General features: G+C 45.3%; 1 protein-coding gene across 1 annotated transcript in view; it reads right to left on the reverse strand.

Moving 5' to 3' along the window:
• Positions 1–7679: 7679 nt before the first annotated feature.
• The window catches only part of LOC111150878 (phospholipase D family member 5), a 378454-nt gene continuing 369650 nt past the window's right edge, over positions 7680–16483 (reverse strand). The window contains exons 9-10 of the mRNA XM_022508546.1: positions 15180–15294; positions 7680–8010 (exon numbers count right to left, since the gene is read on the reverse strand). Coding sequence (XP_022364254.1) covers positions 7736–8010; positions 15180–15294 — 390 coding nt within the window. The 3' untranslated portion in view covers positions 7680–7735. The remainder of the gene's footprint in view (positions 8011–15179; positions 15295–16483) is intronic.

The following is a 16483-nucleotide window of genomic DNA, read 5'->3' on the forward strand; positions in this document are numbered from 1 at the left end:
CTTACGCTTAAATGATCTGCCTCATGCATCTTTTTCATGTACTTGACCACAAACTGGCTGAGTGATAAAGTTCAAAATAAGAACTTTGTTTTCAGCCCATCAATGAAATGGCAGTTTTTAGGGCATTCTTTTCACTTTTGAATGAGTGTCCCCAAGGGGGTTACATGTGAAACAGAACACAAAAACCGTTGACCTTCTCCTTCTTCTTTTAAAGATTTTATTTATTTATTTGACAGAGATCACAAGTAGACAGCGAGCCAGGCAGAGAGAGAGGGGGAAACAGGCTCCCTGCTGAGCAGAGAGCCCCATGAGGGGCTCGATCCCAGGACCCTGGGATCATGACCTGAGCCGAAGGCAGAGGCTTAATTCACTGAGCCACCCAGGCGCCCCGTGACCTTCTTTTGATACTACTAATCCTTACTCAGTTTTAGGAGGGAGAGACTCCAGACTAAATATGCCTTGATGCTGCCCCACTTCCTCTCATGGCGACGTGAAGACCCGTCCTCCCTTGTCAGACTGCTTAGGGACAGTGTGACTTCCATCTTCCACAAATCCCTGTAAACTACCCACTTGCTCCAAATATTCAGCATATTATTAGCAATTTTTGCATTTATTAAGTCAATCAGAATATGTATTTAAAAAACATTTCTAAATTTATAACACAACTGCCTCTACTTAACTCAGCATGTGTTCTATGCCTCATTTTCCACATCTAGTTAAAAAAAGATGGCCTTGGGCTTCAGGAGTCCTCCTCTTTCTTCCAGCTCAGTCTGTGTGTCTATGGAGTAATCATCTCCTGAATGGATTTTCATCTGTGTCCTTAGTGCTTCCATTTCCTCCTGCTGAGTCCAGGGTATCTGGCAACAGCTGATGTGATGTTGTTCACACTCGCAGAGGGGATCCAGATGATTCACTGTGGAGATCACCCAGTAGCCTGTGTCTACTTGAGACACGGTTATTACAGTGCTTCTGTTATTTCCTCAGAACATTCTCCTGGGGATAGCTGTGACTTTCTGAAGTGTGTTAGGCCCCTCTGGATGGCAAGGAACAGACACACAGTCAGGTTATCTCAATTATTGTGAGTTTGTGTTGATACACAAGAAAGTACAAAAGATAAGAAAGCAACCCGGTAACCACAAAGTCCAGCCTCGTTGTTTGGGGATCAGTCATTCCTCAAGTAACCTAAAAGCAGACACGGTGAGTCAATAAGCGCTCTTGGTATGTCACCTCTGGGCATGTCACTCCTCTAAGGCAGCATCATTAGAATGACTGTTCCTATTATGGCTGCTCACTTCCTTTCTCTATCTCCTGTTAGGAGGGCTCGTAAAGGAGGGTTCTGGATGGTGGGTCCAGGTGCCATCCAACAAGAACAGCACAGCTGGGATCCTCTCTCTTCCTAGGCCACCCCACTAGCCCATAACTGAATTTCTTTGAGTGATGGTACAGTTGACTATGGTCAGTGTGGAGTGTTTGTGGGATAGGAATATGCTTCTGCTCATGTAGCAGCCATGGATGTGGTCACTCCAGGACTGTAGGAAAACTATAGATCCACCCAGGAAATATGGATAATAACACACAGCTTTACCCCTGGGGAGAGGCGAGCTTTTGATTCTCAGTGACACTTTCTTAGGGAAGATTTTCAAAGTGCTCTATCAATGCTGTAACTTCCCCAAAACTATGGTGTTTTTCTCTTACTACATTTTTTTGGGGGAGAATGTTGCCTTTAATAACATGTACTTTCTAGAACAGTTGATCATCTCCATTTTTTAAGCAAAAGGAAGTGGAATTGTAGATTAAGATCTGAATCACATGTTGTTGGATCATATTTTCTGAGTTGTCTTTAAAGATCTTCTTCCTCCCGAATACTAGAAAGTCACAGATAATTTCAATGTTTTTAATCCTGGAAATTAAGGTCCTATTCCCAAGATCTGTTGTATACTTATGTGGAGGAAACTCTAAATTAGAAACCAGGTTTGTCCATGTTTGTGTCTTACAAGGAGCTCAGTATTTCTCAACCATTCCTAAGATTTCTTTCACCTATGAAAGACAGTGGGGTCCATAAAGGAACTAACAATTTTTCAACTTGTCTGAGGCCAGAAGGAATAGGTTTGATAGCCCCATATCCATTTCATAAAAGGAGGAATTTTTTCCTTATTAATTTTTCTATGAAATAAAATTAAATCATAAATCCTCTTCACCCTTACTGTGATTTAATTGGACTCCTTGTCTACAATCATCTCTCATTAGATTGTTAGGCCAATTTCTTTTTTTTTTTTTTAAGATTATATTTATTTATTTGACAGAGCACAAGTAGGCAGAGTGGCAGGCGGAGGGAGAGGGAGAAGCAGGCTCTCCACTGAGCAGGGAGCCCAATGTGGGGCTCCAGCACAGGACCCTGGGATCATGGCCTGAGCTGAAGGCAGTTGCCCAACCAACTGAGCCACCCAGGCGCCCAGGCCAATTTCGTTTTAAAACCTGAAATGGCGGGATTCAGAAACATCTGACAAAAATCAAATTACAATAGACTGCTGCAGATTCTTCAAGTTGGTTTGGTTAAGCCTTTGTTAAACTCTCAAATGATAGCTTTGAAAAAAGTATGTCTCCTCAGCCTTCATCCCTGCATAGAAAGGGTCCCCGCCACGTACATTCTTTCAGAGGTAAGATGTTGTCTCAAATCCAAGCGACTCTAGCAAATCACTAAGGCGGTACTCTGTGTGGGTCTCGTGAAAGGGACTGTAGTAACCACTCCCGATGTGTTGGCTTGAGTAGGTCCCCAACTGCTGAGTGGCCAAACTGGAAGGGAATTTGTGCATTTGGAGTAGTTGTGTTGGATGGCTTTCAAGGAATGCTCCAGACCTGAGATTAAATTTGGGTCTGCTGAGTGGACACCAGCTGTGTTTGATTATGGGTTGAAGCCTAGAAAGAACAGAGTGTGGAGGGTAAGTGCATGAGGCACCTGAGCCTGTTTCCACAAATTCCTTTTCTGTCACCGGGCCAGAGTGTAGAGTCTGGAAGTTGAGGAGAAAAATAAATGCCTCATCTCACACAATGAAAAAACCGTATAATATTCACTTATGAAAAAATCGAGCATTTGGTTATATGAAAAGTTTGAGAATTTTAATAATGCCCCCCAGTTCAGCCCTTTATCACACTGATTTATTTAGGGATCTTAAGGTTAATAGGATAGATATGTCCAGGTACAACTTTATCCTATTTACATAAAGAAACATTAAAAATCCAAGATACCTTTGTAACAGAATTAGAAGTTCAGTAGTTGAACATAACAGCAGAAAATGCGGAATAGCTATTAAATTCCCCATTTCTTCTCAGCAAATTGCCAAAAGAAACAAAAGTGACCAGTGACCTTTTTTTTTTTGGTGAACTCTGAAGGTATACGATGGCTGATGAGTCAAAAATAAGAAAATTCGGTTTTTACTCTTTCTAGAAGCTTCCAAAGAATACCTATCTAGTCACCCTAAAAAGCTCTCTCTTCATAATTCAGCCACTAGAAGGGAGTCTCTCAGAGGGAAGGCAGACAGTGAACTGGGGTTGACTTCGGGGGTATTAAAAAGCCTCGACTGGTTGACAGCTTATGAGGAACAGCTATTTGGTTACTAGCATATAAAAGAAAAAAAAAGAGCTAAATCACAGCCAATGGGAAAATGCTGACTATGGATTCATTTATCCAACCTACCTTGGGCCAAATGGACATTATATGAATCTCCCCATTCAAAAGGCTTATAATAAAGTGCACCAGTTCACAGAGTACAGAAATCCAAGCATTCGGACATTTGTCCACAGTGCGTGGGGCTGTTCGTCAGGGACGGCTTCTGAGTAGCCAGTAGCAAAAGTGTCTTTCATGGCAGGAGAGGACTGTCCCCTCGCAAGTGACGGCAGCTCTTCACATCCCTTCAATGTTAAAAGATAATGAAGTGAATCCCGGACAGAGAAACTCACACGAGCGATTACACATACGAAAAAAAGGCAGATTCTGGGATAGAATTCCTGAGACAGACGGACCCTGGGTCTGATCGTATCAAGAAATTCTGAGAGTCTCTTCATTTTGTGTTCCCCTGGAATTTAGTTCCATAAAAGCTTCTAAAAACAACAGGAAGCTCAGAGTGAATCAAAGCCACCTGAGAACAGCCTCAGGCTGGTGGGAGATGAGCTTCTGTCGGTCCCAGGCTCAGCGAGGCACTTTGAACAGACCAGTGACCGCAGTCACAAAACACAGTTTGCAAACGGCAAGATCAGCCAACGATGTGATCAGACCGTCACGAAGAACCGGGTCAGCGGGGAGACCAGCAGCAGAGACATCCCGGGTAGAAGAAAGAGCCCAGAGCTACACGACAGACCGTTCTCCGCGTCCGCAGCTCTTGTTTCCTTTACTGGGTCTGCTTTGACTTTGAGACACGAGTTTTCATGCTGTGCCCCACGAGACCATGGAAGTCCATGAGCATCTCTCGACGAGGTCCTTTAAAGACAGCGGGGACCTTTTTCACCGTGCCTCGCTTCTGTCATTTTCAGCTACGCAAAGCATGGCATTCACAGAGCACGGATATCATCCAGAACATTCCACTTCCCCTCCGGCGATTTGATAAGCTGTGATTTAATTAGCGGATACAGTGGTGGCCGGTGGCAGTGTACAGGAGGCCAACAGTGTGGATGTTTGACCGTGTGTGTCAATGACTTGATGTGGGGGTGCTCGGTGCGGTGAGGCTCGGGAGGAGAGCAGGCTGCCCAAAAGCCATCGACGCTCACGCACTTAGCCCGGAAGGCCCGTCGGAAGGCCTCACCAGACCCCACGGGAAGCAGAAGTATTCCCGTAGAGTGAATCACGATTTAAAATCAATGCTTGAGAATAAATAAGGCACCAGGTTAATGGAAGTGACACAGAACTCTAAACTATGGTCTTGGACTGTGTTTGCATTCCTTTTCATATTCCCCTTTGGGAAATTAACTCCTGGAATATTTATCGAGAAAAACAATGGAAGTTAGCAGTTAGCCTCTTGCTCCTAATTTCTGGCAAGGGCATCGTCAGATTGTCTCGAATTCACGTGTTTTTGCTTTGCCTTCTTTCCTTCTTGGGAAATCATTGGTGGGGCGTTTGGGGGGGGAGCAGGATGGAAGTTACTCATCTGTTTAGCACAGACATGGAGTTGGAAAGAGAGGAAGGCCACTTCTAGAGGGGCACATAAAGCATCCAAATGCAAAAGAAGATTCTGCCGAATTGAACACTCTCAGGAAACCCGGCCCATTTATGAAACTCTGTGCAGGGGCTGTTTTCCCAGCTGCCTGGAGGCCAGCTTTGTCTCCTGAAGTCAGTGTCCTGGCTGAGGAGGTGGGCCTCTGGGCCACAGGGCAGGGGGCACTCTGCTGCTGCTGGCCCTTGTGGCACGAAGTCCCGGGACACGGTTCCTGGTGCCACCTTACTTATGGGCTCAGCGCAAAATGGCAAAGACAGTCATTTTATAAAGGATTCAGTTCTCTCCTATCACATGGGAAGGTGAGGGACAGTGAAAGGGGCTCCCTTATGCCAAGCCAACGCTTGTCCCTCAGCTGGGACGCGCACTCCAGGAGACAACAGCATGTCTCCCCCTTGGACTCCCTTTCGAACCCAGCCCCGGTTGCTCTTCTTTGCCCAGGACCGAACCGGGTATGTTTGCTTGTCTCCATGCCCACTCTGCTTATTCTTTAGTTTTCTTTCTTTTTAAAATCATTTCCAAAACCACCTTTACTTTAGCGAGATGGCTGGCAGGACCGTCCCCCTACTCAATATTTAAAATAAATTAAATGGTAAATATTTAGAGTCTCATGGCCTAGCCACTAGTGGTGAACACTTCCATTAAGGACCTCCCCATCTTGCCCGGCTGTCTTCACTGACGGGTCATATATCCAGTAAGGCCTATGTTGGAAGCAACAAAGAAAGAAGCTACGTGACCATCAGCTGACCCACATGGCCCTTCTGCACCAATGGAACCCACAGGATGAGACTCAGAACTTTTTCTAGAAAAGCAAGTCTCTAGATATAAAAGGTAGTAATTGAGATTGCTTTTCCTTGCTCTGAAAACACATATATATATACTGGTCCTCAAGAAGATCCCTAACACAATGTCCTGTTTTATATGGATGTTACTTATGCCAAAGTGACCCGACAAAATGTTCCATCACAGTGATGACAGTCCCGATCTCCAGCACAGCTTCAGAGTTCCTGTGTGTACCCACACCGACAGCTGAAGGCTGTGGATTTGTTTTCCTTTGTAGGCTCTCTGTGAGAACCCAGTATGGATTATCTCAGGGTACCACAAAGATTAGTTCAAGGAAAAGATTATACATCACAATGCTTAGCATTTATATAGGTTCTTTTGATTTCAAAACAAGTTATAAATATTTCCTACCGTGACAACATCTACGCGAGGTAGGTACGACCGTCCCTACGTTACCAAAAGAAACCCGAGGCCAAGGAGAGCAGGACCCTGTTCCAGGCCCGCGGGGGTTAGGAGCGACCTTGAGACTGGCATCCTGGTGACCACCTGCTCTGGGCTCTAAAGAGGCCATGCCTGTCTTGACGGGGGGCAACAGTCTCTATTAATATAGGGCTATATATTGTATAGATAGAAAACAGCAACACATGATGACGTTATAGAACAATAATCCAATATTTTTGTTTCTTAGTAAAATATGTGAAGCACAGTATTTAAATTGCATTTCTCTGAAAAGCATTTGGTATATTAAATAGCTCTATAAAGGTTTGCTGGCATACCCTTAACAGCATAATGAATGATTCTAAAGAAATTAAAATCCACGGATGCATAGAGATCTTGCTGATTTAATACCATTAAGCTAACAAAAAAAAAAAAAAATGTGAGAAACTACTTTATTCTCATAATGCAGACCTAATTGCTTGCTGGATTTTCGCAGGTAGCTACCTAATTTTTCCGAGCTTGAGAGAAAAGATACCTATTGCTGGCTGTGGTTTTTAAACTCTTAATTTGAGGGGGAAATGCAGTTGGAAGGTGAAAATTAAAGACTGCTATTTCCACTTGGTATCCATTCGGAGGAATTCATACATTTCCAAGAAACGTTGCCATACTTGGAACTAGCGTGGAGGTGGACAGAGGGACGCTGATGCTAAGGACGACATTCTCTGAGAAGAGAAAAAAATGGTACCAAGTAAAAGGTACGGTATTTGAAGAAAATGAATGAAGAGGCCAAAGGGTGGTTTTCGAGCGTGCCGAGGCTGGCATGAGGTGTGAGCTGTTCACGCTCGGATGACTGCATGGGTCTTGGAGACGGTTTACGGGCTCAGTACTTGGCTGGATCAGTCCCTTGGCTGTGGTGAAAGCCTCACTCGCCTAAGAAGCAGATCTCAGAAGGGTGTGAAAGCATTTACCTCATGCTAAGCTTCGAAAGGACCGACCAGTTGGGTCAGCAGAAAAAGGTCTAAAACTAGGAAGGAAGAGGCATGAGAGTTTTAAAATCGGTATGCAAACGTAAAAACTAACTTCCAAGCTGAAATGACATTCTCTGTTAGGAGTAACAAATACAAAAGTCCTAAACTTCGTGTACACGCCGCTAAGATATTGTTAGATAAGATATTACATGGCGTGCGGAAAATATTTTTGTGGAAGTGTGCTTTTTCCCTAAAAAAGACATATTAAATTGTGTGGTTTTTTTTTTTTTTTAAACTCTCCTCAAGTCCCTTCTACATAAATAGGAAAGACAAGCTGTCCTGTCAGTTTGTTCCTTCACGGGATACGCTGGCGGGGTCCTTCGCGCTGAGGGGGTACGTGGCAGTTTTGTTGGTGGGGGGTCTGAGCCTGGACAGGCCAGAGCAGTTCCGCTGCTTGGTCGGCTGCAGGGTCCTGGCGTAGGGCGAGTACCAGTCCCGCTCAAACACATCCTTCAGCTGCTTGATGATGCTCCTGTTGTTCCTCACGTCCGCCTGGTTGATAACGAGGCCTGTGCCGGCGTTCTGGGTGAAGTCATTCCCCACCCAGTCAAAGTTGCCTGCCAATGAACAAAGGAGAGAACGGTGCCGAGTTAAGAGCCACGGGAGAACAGTCCCCGTTTAATGAAACACTGAGCAGATTCTATTTAAAAAAAAATGATGATGATGACATGGAGACTGAATTGTGTTGACAGCTGAGGAAAAAAATTCCAAGAGGCCTTACATATGGCGTATTAATATTGCATATTATTTTGGCATTTTCTTCAGCTTTGCTCAACTTGAAACTCAAAACAAGGAATCTGCTGGGTTTTTTTTTTTTTTGGTAAATGTTATTTCTTATTGACATTCACAAGACACACTAAATACAGCAACATTTAGGATATATAGGAATACACTTAAAAATCCTGTGAACAATTACTACCTTCTCAAGAGACAACATCTGATCCGGACGTACAGACGAGGGGTTCTGATTAAAGTGCTCACAAGCTTGCCTGTCGAAGAAAAGGCTGAAGCCAGAGGAGGAGGATCAGTTCCTGTCTGAATAGACAATCCTCTCCTTGCTCGGCCTGTAGGTCAGTTCCCCGTTCCAGGAGCTGGCTTCTTGGCTTGGGAAGCAAGGCAGCTGCTATGATGGTGGCTCCCCAGCACAGCTGCCTGGTGTGGGGCAGTGTGTTATTGGTTTGCTAAGGCTGCCGTAACCAAGGCCCACCGCTTAAACCAGCAAGGCAGCTTAAACCAGACAAATCTATCGTCTCATAGTTCTGGAGGCCAGAAGTCCAAAATCAACATGGCGGCAGGGTTGGTTCCTACCGGGACAGAGAATCTGTTCCGGGCCGCTCCCCTAGGCTTGTAAGATGGCCAGCTTCTCCCCATGTCTCTTCACATTCTCTTCCCTCTCTGCATGTCTTTTCTGGGTCCAAATTTCCCTTATTTATAAGGGCACTGGTCAAATTGGATCAGGGCTCACCCTGATGAACTCATTCTGACTTGATGACCTCAGTATAGACTCTCACGTCAAATAAGGTCATATTCTGAGGTACTGGGAGTTATAACTTCTAACATAAGAATTTGGTGGGGGGGGGGGACGTGGTTCAGCCTCTGGGTAGTAAGGCTGGAATCTTTCCTGGAAGGGGCCAATCATATCTAGGTCACTCATGTGTAGTCCATCTTCAATGGGGGAGTAGATAAAAGGAGAGACTACCCCAAAGTCCCACTTGAATCTCCTATCTTGGCAATCATTGGGGAGAAGACTCTAGTGGGAGAAGAAAGTTTTCTTCTCAGGAAGGTTCAGTACAGTTCATTTCTTTGATCTTTTTGTCCTTCATTTAATGCACATTTCCTGAGTGTCTAGTGTCTACCAGGTGGGTACCTGAGGCCATGATACAAACCAAACAATGACAGTCCCTGACTTCAAGGCGTCCAGGAAGGAGAAACAATGATTATAACGCAGAGAGATGAATGCACACAGTGTCATGAGGGCAAGGGAAAGGATTCCCAACTCTGGCTGCCTGAGTCAGGAAAGCATTTTGTTGAGTCAGAAGAGATACACGGAGACATCAATTAGGAAGTTAGAGAGCCACACCCGCAGACAGATGTGGACAAAAATATGATGGGATCTTGGAACATGTTGGGGAAGAGTTAGGAAAGAAGTGGGATATAAGGGCCTTGGTTAGGGGAGAGAAACTGTCCTTTATTAAGTGCCTACTATGAGCAAAGCACTGGACTTGGCATTTGTATCCATTATCTTTCATAGTTGGTAGGATTTACACCCGTTCCACAGATGAGAGGCCTGAGGCTCAGAAAGGTGAGCAAATTTGACCAATGGTGGACCCAGGTCTCCACAGACTATTTATAATACCATAAAGGAAGCAGTGTTCTCACTAAAAAAAGATTTCTTGAATTACTGCTGGCCTGGGTCTGGTCTCAGCTCTCAGTTTTGTGCTCCTCTTTGGTTCAGAGCTGGTTTCATAAAGAAAACGGAAAGCGTGTTAAGTGTAAAGCTTGATTTCTAGGCCCCCAGAGTCTCTTCAGCCATCAATGTAGGAATATTTGCTGAATAAGACACTGAGCCTCCCTGACCCAAGGCCCTGCAGTCATTTGGGCAGGAAGAGACACCCACAGAGAGCTGATATCTGCTCCTTCCTGGCGCTCGTCCTGTGGGCCCTCCTCTGCTCTCTGGAGGCCCCGCACGTATGAACTCCCCTTTCCACCAGCACTTCCTGGAATAGCGGAAGTAGTTCCCTTTTCTCCCACTGCACTCCTTGACTTTATTCCTCGGGGCCTAACACTGGATCCCTAAATAAAATATCAGCATAGAGATCAAACTCTTCTCCCTCTCTCTCTCTGTCCTCCATCTCACACTGTCTCCCGCCACTCCCCAAACACCACACTGTTACCCCTGATGGTTTCATGACAGACATGACGTTGGATGAATTTTGTTGCTATAAATGAGGGAACCGTCCACCAAAGGGTTCATGATATGGTGTTGGAGTCTCTTCCAGAGCTGTTTCTGACCAGGTGCTGTCAGACACATGGCCATGCTCAGTGGTGGCAGGTCTGCGTGACATTCAATGCCACAGAAACACATGCTTGGACTTCTCAAACTGGGGATCAGCAGCAAATGCAGGTTAAGAGTTATTCTGGAACCCGCTGGCAGGTAGCACCTTCAAGTCATCCCATGAACAGAAGACCCCTGTGCTCCTGCACGCCTTTCCGAGGACTTGTGACTAAACGCTCAAGTCTCGTCCCCACAGCTGAGTGCCAGGCGGTGAATTCGTTCCCTCATTACATGATCTCATTCAATACCCACTGCGAGCCTATGAGGAGATAATATTCCATTGTACCGATGCGGAAATGAAGGCACAGAAAGGTCACGTACTTTGTCCAACACTGGAGTGGAAAAATATCAGAGCTGAGTTTCAAAGCCAGGTCGGACCCCACAGCCCACACCTCAGCTTCTGTTCTGTGTCACGTCTGATCCTAAAGGCCTGCGTGGTACCAACTGTGCATTCCCCTCCCCCACCTCTGGGCTTCAGCGGCAGCCACTAGGGCTGGAGCATCGGGCTGCACTGAGCTCCTCTCCTCTAGGGACCACACACTCTGAGCGACACGGAGATGGGGATAGGCTTTGGGGGCCGCATGAGAAGACGAAAAGATAAGGGGAGAGAAGTCACAACATTTTGGAGCCTTATTTTGGAGCCTTATTTTGTGAGATTCGACTTTTCCCTTCAAGACAGTGGATGGAGCCAAGATTCTGCACCTTTGATTCTCCAAAGCTTTAATTAGGTTCTTCTCTGGAACTCCAGCCCTAGACAGCGCTTTCTCAGGCCCACAGAGGCCTCCCTCCACCAGGGTGATCATGTTTTCCCACCTTTCACTTCCTCATGGTTTGGCTCAAGTTCAGAATCATAGACCTGCGTCCGTGTTTTCTCAACTGGAACACGGTTCCATCCAGGGCTGAGCCTGCCATCGTGGCTTCCTGAATGCGTGCACGGGGCCGGGCAGCGGGAGAACTATACGGCCATCCTGGAGCCATGGCGCAGGTACAGATAAGCTCACTGGGAAGGTATGTGTACCTCAGTGAGCCTTCTGAGTGCCTCCGATTAGCCCACCACCCCCTTGTCAGCCCTCCAACAATTCAAACCATCTTCTGGACAAATCCACCAAGCCAGACTCAAATACACTCCAGGGAATTCAAAATTAGAGAGACAGTACTGTTCGGGAATGTTCTGTTAAGTCTCGTGAAGATTTAATGAGCTATACTTCCACGTAAGATCTAGTGTGGATTATTCTTAACTCCGCATTCTCAGCAGGTGTCCGCGTGACGACTTGAGATTTCCAGAACGTGCTGATAATTATTTAAATTATCACTGAATTTTCCCTCTGGATGCTTTTTAAATATTTTTATACAAGGACTATGCCTTGCTCTAGGGAATTAAATGTTTTGCCAAAATGCTGTGTGTAAAATGAACTCATTTAAAAATGCATTAGAATAGCCAGAAACAGATCATGTAGATAGAGTGAACTCATCCTTACAGAGGAGCAAAGGCAATACGAGGGGGGCAAAGCTAGTCTTTCCAACAATGGCGCTGGAAGAATGACATCCACCCGCAAAAAAGGGAATCTTGACACAGACCCTACACCTTTAACAAAAAATACCTCTAAATGGATCAAAGAAAAATGTAAAATGCAAAACTATAAAACTTCTAGAAAATGACAAATAAGAAAATCTAGATGACATTGGGTTTGGTGAGGACTTTTTAGACACAACACCAATGGCACAATCCAGGGAAGAAATCACTGATAAGCTGGACTTCATTAGAATTTAAAATGTTTTCTCTGTGAAAGACAGTCAAGAGAATAAAGAGATAAGCCACAGGCTGGGAGGAAATATTTGCAAAAGACACACCTGATAAAAGACTGTTATTCCAAATATACAAAGAACTCTTAAAACTCAACAATAAGAAAATGAAAAGCCTGATGAAAAAAATGGGCCAAAGACACCTCATCCAAGATGATATTGAAAAAAATGGGCCAAAGACACCTCATCCAAGATGATACTGAAAAAAATGGGCCAAAGACACCTCATCGAAGATGATATTCAGATGGTAAAAAAGCATATGAAGAAGTGCTCCACATCTATTATCAAGGAAATGCAGATTAAAACAGTAAGGAGGTACCTCTATAAACCTACGAGAATGGCCAAAATCTGGAAAACTGACACCACCAAATGCTGACAAGGATGTGGAGCAGCAGAACTCTCTGTCTCTGCTGGTGGGAATCCAAAATGGTAGAGCAGCCTTGGAAGATAGTTTGGCAGTTTCTCACAAAACTCAATATCGTCCTATCATTCGATAGGACAGTCATGCTCCTTGCCATTACCCAATGGGGTTGAAAACATGTCCACACAAAAACGTGTGTGCATATGTTTATAGCAGCTTATTCATAACTGCCAAAACCTGGAAGCAACCAAGATGTCCTGAAGGTAAATGGATGAACTGATCCCTCCAGACAGTGGAATATTATTCAGCGCAAAGAACACAGGAGCTATCTAGCCATCCAGAGATCCCGAGGAAGCTTAAACGCATACTGCTAAGTAGGAGAAGCCAACCTGACAAGGATATACACTATTTGAGTCCAACTATGTGAGAACTTGGAAAAGCCCAAACAATGGAGACCGTAAAAGAGATCAGTGGTTGCCAGGAGCTGGCAGGGAGGCAGGGAGCACAGAGGACGGGTAGGACAGTGAAATGACTATGACACAGTAATCGTGCATATACGTCATTACACATTTGTCAGGACCCACAGAATGTCACATCGATAGTGAACCCCCAGGGTGCCTGGGTGGCTCAGTGGGTTAAGGCCTCTGCCTTCAGCTCAGGTCATGACCCCAGGGTCCTGGGATTGAGCCCTGCATTGGGCTCTCTACTCAGCGGGGAGCCTGCTTCCCCCTCTCTGCCTGCCTCTCTGCCTACTTGAGATCTGTCAAATAAATAAATAAAATAAAAAAAAAAAGACAGTAAACCCCCACTGTACATCAATATCGGTGTCGGTTCACCCATTGTAGCCAATGCACCACTTTGTGGGGCCGGCTGATAATGGGGCAGGTTGTGTTTCGTGTGTGAGGAGCCCAGGGATGTGAGAATTCTGTAGTTTCTGTTCAGTTTTGCTGTGAACCTAACTGCTCTAAAAAAAAAAAAAAAAAAAAAAAAAGTGTATTCTAAAAATATATCGTACAGGGAGAAGAAAAGAGAGAGCCAAAAATCCATATTTACTAAGGATTGAGACAGATGAGAGCCAGTGTTTGGAGCTTTTCCTATATTATCTCTTTCAATTTTTATACCACCACCAAAGGGTGGATACTTTTATACCCATTTTACAGATAAGAAAACAGAGGCGTGGGGGTGCCTGGGTGGCTCAGTCAGATGTGGCTGCCTTCGGCTCAGGTCATGATCCCCGGGTCCTGGGACTGAGCCCCGCATTGGGCTCCTGGGTCAGTGCAGACCCTGTTTCTCCCTCTCCCTGCCACTCTGTCTACTTATGCTCCCTCTCTATCTCTCTGTCAAATAAATAAAATCTTAGGAAAAAAAAAATCAAATGAGATAAAGTGCTTTACAAAGCAAAAACACCATACTCTTTACTCACTCACTGAACTGGGGGGAAAAAAACACCATATTCCATATTCTTCCATCCCACACACGTTTTTCTTTTCTGCTTTGAGCCTGCCATGTCCTCTGTACAATGTAATAGCCAGACTACCATTCTGGGATTTATGTCCCGTCTTTTATAGATAACAATTTCCACTCCGATGTTGATGGTACCAGTTAAGGGATTACTCTGGACTCATGCACACTGTAGGAAAGGAGCACAGACGGACACATTAGTAATTCCACCAGCTGGTATGATTTCAGCATCTGGAGTGTTATTACCCTAAAAATAACAGCTGACACGAATCCATTATTATCTATGTGCTGGGATTCTAATTGTGCAAGGTACCCTGCATATATTATTCTGCTTAAATTTCACCCAACAAAGTAGAAACTGTTATGGGCCCCATTGTACAGAGGATGTTGAGGCTTAGAGAGCGTAAGCAAGTTCTCCAAGGGCAGACATTTACAGAGCAGTGGAGGAGGGACGGTTGTCCAGGCAGTGCTCCTTGTGCTGACCTGCTGTCAGGTCAGCCTCCTGTGACTCAGGACAGGCTGGCTGAGGTACGGTGGGTGGGAAGGGAGCACTGTGTTCATTTAACTCTCAGGACTCTTTTTTTTTTTTTAAATTCTATTTATTTATTTGAGAGAGAGCCAGAGTAAGAGAAAAAAACACGAGCAGGGTGAGGGGCAGAGGGAGAAGCAGACCCCACCCTGAGCAGGGAGCCCGATGCAGGGCTCCATCCCAGGACCCCGGGATCATGACCTGAGCTGAAGGCAGACGCCCAACTGACCGAGCCACCTGGGTGCCCCTGGCACTTGCCTTTCGTGAGCCACTCACGTCCTCACCTGTAACACGAAACAAGTGGGCCAAAGAATTTCTGAAAACACTTATTAAAAATATCTTCTATGGTGTCCTCATACTTGAACCAAGCCCTAGAGGAGATGTTAAGTTCAAGGGTGTTTGTCCTCCCCGTCCTGTTTCCTCCAGGGCCTGCAGGGCATGGAAGACCACGGTGGGACCACCGTTGGCCTGCATGGTCCCGTGGTCCCCCAAGGAGCCCAACAGCCCCGACACCTACCAATATAAGCCGCGCTGTCCGTCACCATGTACTTGTTGCGGTTTAATTTAGGAAAGGTGTGATCCTTTTGTTCTTTTGTAGCACACACATTCTCTCTTTCCAGATCGAAAAATTTCTGTAAGACACCAAAATAAGCAAATCAAGAAAGCGGGTGAATAGGGAACATTTTTGGTTTTGTTCAGGAGCACAAAAGGGTTTCTTCTCCAAATATCCACAGTCGACCTCATGCTGCGTTATCAAAGCCACAATCTTGTTGCTCCATATAGAGGAAGCTATTTTTGTTCTCCCATCTATATAGGCAACAAGAGGGAAAATTAGCACGCTCAACAAGATCTATAATTAACACTTTTAAGCTGCAAAATGAGCATAAAATTCATTCTTTCAACAGGGTGAAGGCCAGAAGTTTCTTTAATTCTCATTGTCTTACTCATCAGGGTGCACTGGTATTTGAGGTCTGCCTCTGGGTGCTCTCTGTCACGCATGCTAACGGACTGAATAATGTTCCTCTGTTGCACGCATTATAAAAGCAGCAGGCCCTCTGTCAATGACTAGGTGATTCAGCTGGGGATTTGCAAAGGTCAAAAGAGATTTTGGCAAGAGAACAAATGCTTTGCATCTCAACACCTTGGTCTGCAAGCTCTTTTAATAAGTCAAAAACAAATCACCACTTCAGACTGTGAATCCTGAATTTCAACTTACTGTGACTCCAAAAGCACCTCTCAGGCCTGGGGCATAGGGTGGGTGGGCTGAGAGGGGGCTGACAGTGGAGGTAGGTGGGCTGGTTTTTCCAGAATCTGCTAGAACTGGTAACTGCTCAGACGAGACCTGAACCGTGACCGAGCTCACAGGATGGCCCACCCATTGAGAGTGATCTCTTGACTAAGAAGAGAATAAAAGGATGGTTTCTGCGTTCCTTGTAATTTCTTGCTAATCTTAAATGAGAGCACTTAATATTTCATAATGGAGATTTCAACGGGCAGTGTCTTCGAGAAGAGGGGCGAGCAAAGGCACCATGTGTGGTAGGCCCTAGACTTTCTTCCCTCTGCTTCTGTATTAGTCACGTCTTCTTTTCTGTGTTCCGATGCTTTGACATCTGAGCCATGCTGAGCCTGGGGGACTGCCCTCCCGAGGGCTGGCTAATTCCTGGAGATAGCAAACAACTTGCCTGTGAGAACACTTCTCATACGTAACCCAAACAGTCCATGGTCCATACCCTGAACCACCTCCTTTATGGGCTCCCACTCTGGGCCACTATCCACCTGCCCTAATCACCCCAGGGTCAGGTACCAGACAACTAGGGACAG

Source organism: Enhydra lutris, unplaced genomic scaffold (genome assembly GCF_002288905.1).
Source record: "Enhydra lutris kenyoni isolate GAN:26980312 unplaced genomic scaffold, ASM228890v2 scaffoldscaffold24, whole genome shotgun sequence".
In the NCBI taxonomy this organism is placed as follows: Eukaryota; Metazoa; Chordata; class Mammalia; order Carnivora; family Mustelidae; genus Enhydra; species Enhydra lutris.